The 2,896-nt window shown below is 50.3% G+C and overlaps 1 protein-coding gene across 1 annotated transcript; it reads left to right on the forward strand.

Annotated features, from left to right (window-relative positions):
• On the forward strand, positions 1–2,429 carry SUCNR1 (succinate receptor 1). Its single transcript, XM_030954701.1, has 2 exons — positions 1–137; positions 1,479–2,429. Exons 1-2 carry the CDS (start codon positions 135–137, stop codon positions 2,427–2,429), a joined length of 954 nt encoding a protein of 317 aa, XP_030810561.1. The 5' UTR covers positions 1–134.
• The last annotated feature ends 467 nt before the right edge of the window (positions 2,430–2,896 follow it).

A 2,896-nucleotide genomic window follows, 5' to 3' on the forward strand; every position in this document is an offset into this window, starting at 1 on the left:
GCTGTTCGCATCTCGGCAGCTCAGCCAAACAGATCCCGCCTTGCCCTGGCTCGTTAATGATTGAATGAGAGGCGGCGGGCTGGCCCGGATCGCAGAGCTCGCCGGACCTGCGGCGAGGCAGCACCGGCCCGGCCATGGTAAGGCTCCAGCCATGGGCACTCTGCTGTCCCACGTTTCTGAGTGGCCTTCGAACTGCTCTTCCTGCTCACCTTAAAACTGATCCATCAGCCTTTTCCTAACAACTTGCTAAATTAATGCATCTGTCCATACCGAGCTTTCAATTATTATCACTATTTAAATTGCTGATGTCTGTGATGTGCTTTCTCGATTTAGAATCTCACTAAGGTGTTGAGTTTCTCCTCAAGAACCGAGCAGACAGGGCTCAGCAGGTGCAGCAGGTGAGATCTGAGCAGAGCAAGGGCTCTCTGTAGCATTTCTCTCTCCTGGGGACCACAGAGTAAGTGTTGAGAATTGACAGAAATAGTTCTATGGAGATTTTGCTCTGCTTCATGATCTCTCTTCAAAATGAAATACAGCTGACCTCTGCTTTGAGGACAGAGACCTGTGGACAAGTTCTTGACGCCAAAACACCTTTGCAAATGCTTAACCTTAGCTTGAGTTCAGTTTTGATCTATATCCCAATTTCTGGCGTTTGGTTTTCCCTGCTTTCCAGTTGTTTGCTGACACTTTATCCAAGGCTCTCACCAAAAGCTGTCTGTGTCCTGTGGCAGGGACAGGTGGCTTTGCTGAGGAGGGAGAGGAGTAAACACTTGAGATCCTGCTGCTCTATTTCCTTCCCTGGAGACGAAAGCATTTTTTTAACCAGCCTTTAGAAGGAAAGCAAGCTCATGTGTGGTGCAGCTCTGAAGGAAGCTTTGGCAGAATGCACAGGAGATGTGCTCCATCCTCCGTGCAATTCTGGTACCCAGTTTCCAGCACAGCTCACAAAGTGCTCAATTAATGGCTGGGTTAATTTAACAAACACATCTCTCCTGGCTCCCCAGCCAGTTCTGAGCAGCGCTGCTGCCTTCATCCCTCCCCAGCCTTGTCAGCAAACCTCTGCCTCGGTGGCGAGGCAGGACCCATGGGGCTGGTGTTGGGTAACAGGGGCAGATGACTCCACGAGGCTCTGACAGGGCACCCACGGGCTGGTTTCACTTTCCTGGCCCCTGGCACTGCCCTGGCTTTGGCCAAGCTGGCATGCTGTGACTGACATCTTCATTCAGGTGATGCTCCCACTTTGAGTCCCTCACACAGGTCTTTGCTCAGGCGAGTTTTCATCACCTTCTGTAACTCTGATCAGCATCTGCAAGTACCAGTCCCATGTGTGAGAGATATTTGAGGTCACATATCTACTTACCCTGTAGGCTGGAAGGAAATTGCAGGCTGCATTCGCTGATTACAGCTATGATATAGCAATAACTGTGCTATGATCTTTTACTTGGCTTTGGTGTTTATTTTTTTTTTTTTTTTTCCAGGCTGTGAACGAGACCAGTGACTATTTTCTGACAAACAGAGTACTGGAAAAGTATTATCTCTCCACCATGTACAGCCTTGAGTTCATTATAGGTGCCATTGGAAACACCATCGTGGTGTTTGGCTATATTTTCTGCCTGAAAAAATGGAAAAGCAGCAACATCTACCTGTTCAATTTATCGATATCAGATTTGCTATTTCTGTGCACTCTGCCAATACTTGTGAACAGCTACTCCAAAGATCAGTGGGCAAAGGAGAGCATCCTGTGCCACAGCAACAGATTCCTGCTGCATGCCAACCTGTACAGCAGCATCCTCTTCCTCATGGCAATCAGCATTGACCGGTACATGCTGATGAAACACCCCTTCAGGGAGCACATCCTGCAGAAGAGGAACACAGCTGTTATGGTGTCTGTTGCCATATGGATCGGGGTGATCCTGGAGCTGCTGCCACTGCTGCATTTCCTGGAGCCTATAGCACCTGACAATAACTACAAATGTCTTGACTACGCAAGCTCCGGAGAGCCCGTGGCAAGCCTCGTCTACAGCATGTTCCTGACCGTCTTCGGCTTCCTCATTCCCCTCCTGACCATGTGCTACTTCTACGTGAAGATGGTTCGCTTTCTCCAAAACAGGAGTGAGCAGATCCGCTCTGCCCTGACCCTGGAGAAGCCCCAGACCCTGGTGATCCTCACCGTGGTGATCTTCTCCCTGCTCTTTACTCCCTACCACGTCATGCGCAACGTCCGGATCGCCTCCCGAATTCCGGCCCTCAACGTCTCTGAGTGCACGCAGGGAGTCATCAGCACCATTTACATCATCACCAGACCCTTTGCCTTTCTAAATAGTGCCATTAATCCTGTTTTTTATTTCCTGATGGGTGACCACTTCAGAGAGATGCTGATGGCCAAAACAAGACAGCTCCTGGGCAGGCTGACAAGCACTGGGAAGTGAATGAGGAAGCAGTCCCCTTGTGGTGGGAGAGGTCTGGGAGGAAGCTCTCTTAGGGAGAACGTTCAGCAATGATGTGCCATTGTTTTAGATAACTTTATTTATGCAATAGAATAGGTATGAGCTGATTGTGTTCCTCTAAATGCACCTGTGACCTTGTTGTACAGGAGAATTCTGCTGAGCTGCCTCCAGCAAGCCAGGAGGGATGCTGTGCTGGCTCCCAGCAGGACAGCAGTGGGACACCCCACAGCCCATTGATGCTGTCACCAAAAGGCCATCGAGCCAGCTCTCTGAGGGAAAGCACGCTGCTCTCAGACAGCTGCTTTGTGAGCAAACGTGGGCCTGGGCTGGGACAAAAAGTGCCTTCATATGTCACCAGGACAGCCGGGCACGCTCACGTGGGCCCTCACACAGCCACTTTCCAGGGTATGGAGCTACCTACCCTCATTATAGCTGTCTCTAAGTGCCTG

Source organism: Camarhynchus parvulus, chromosome 9 (genome assembly GCF_901933205.1).
Source record: "Camarhynchus parvulus chromosome 9, STF_HiC, whole genome shotgun sequence".
Lineage (NCBI taxonomy): Eukaryota > Metazoa > Chordata > Aves > Passeriformes > Thraupidae > Camarhynchus > Camarhynchus parvulus.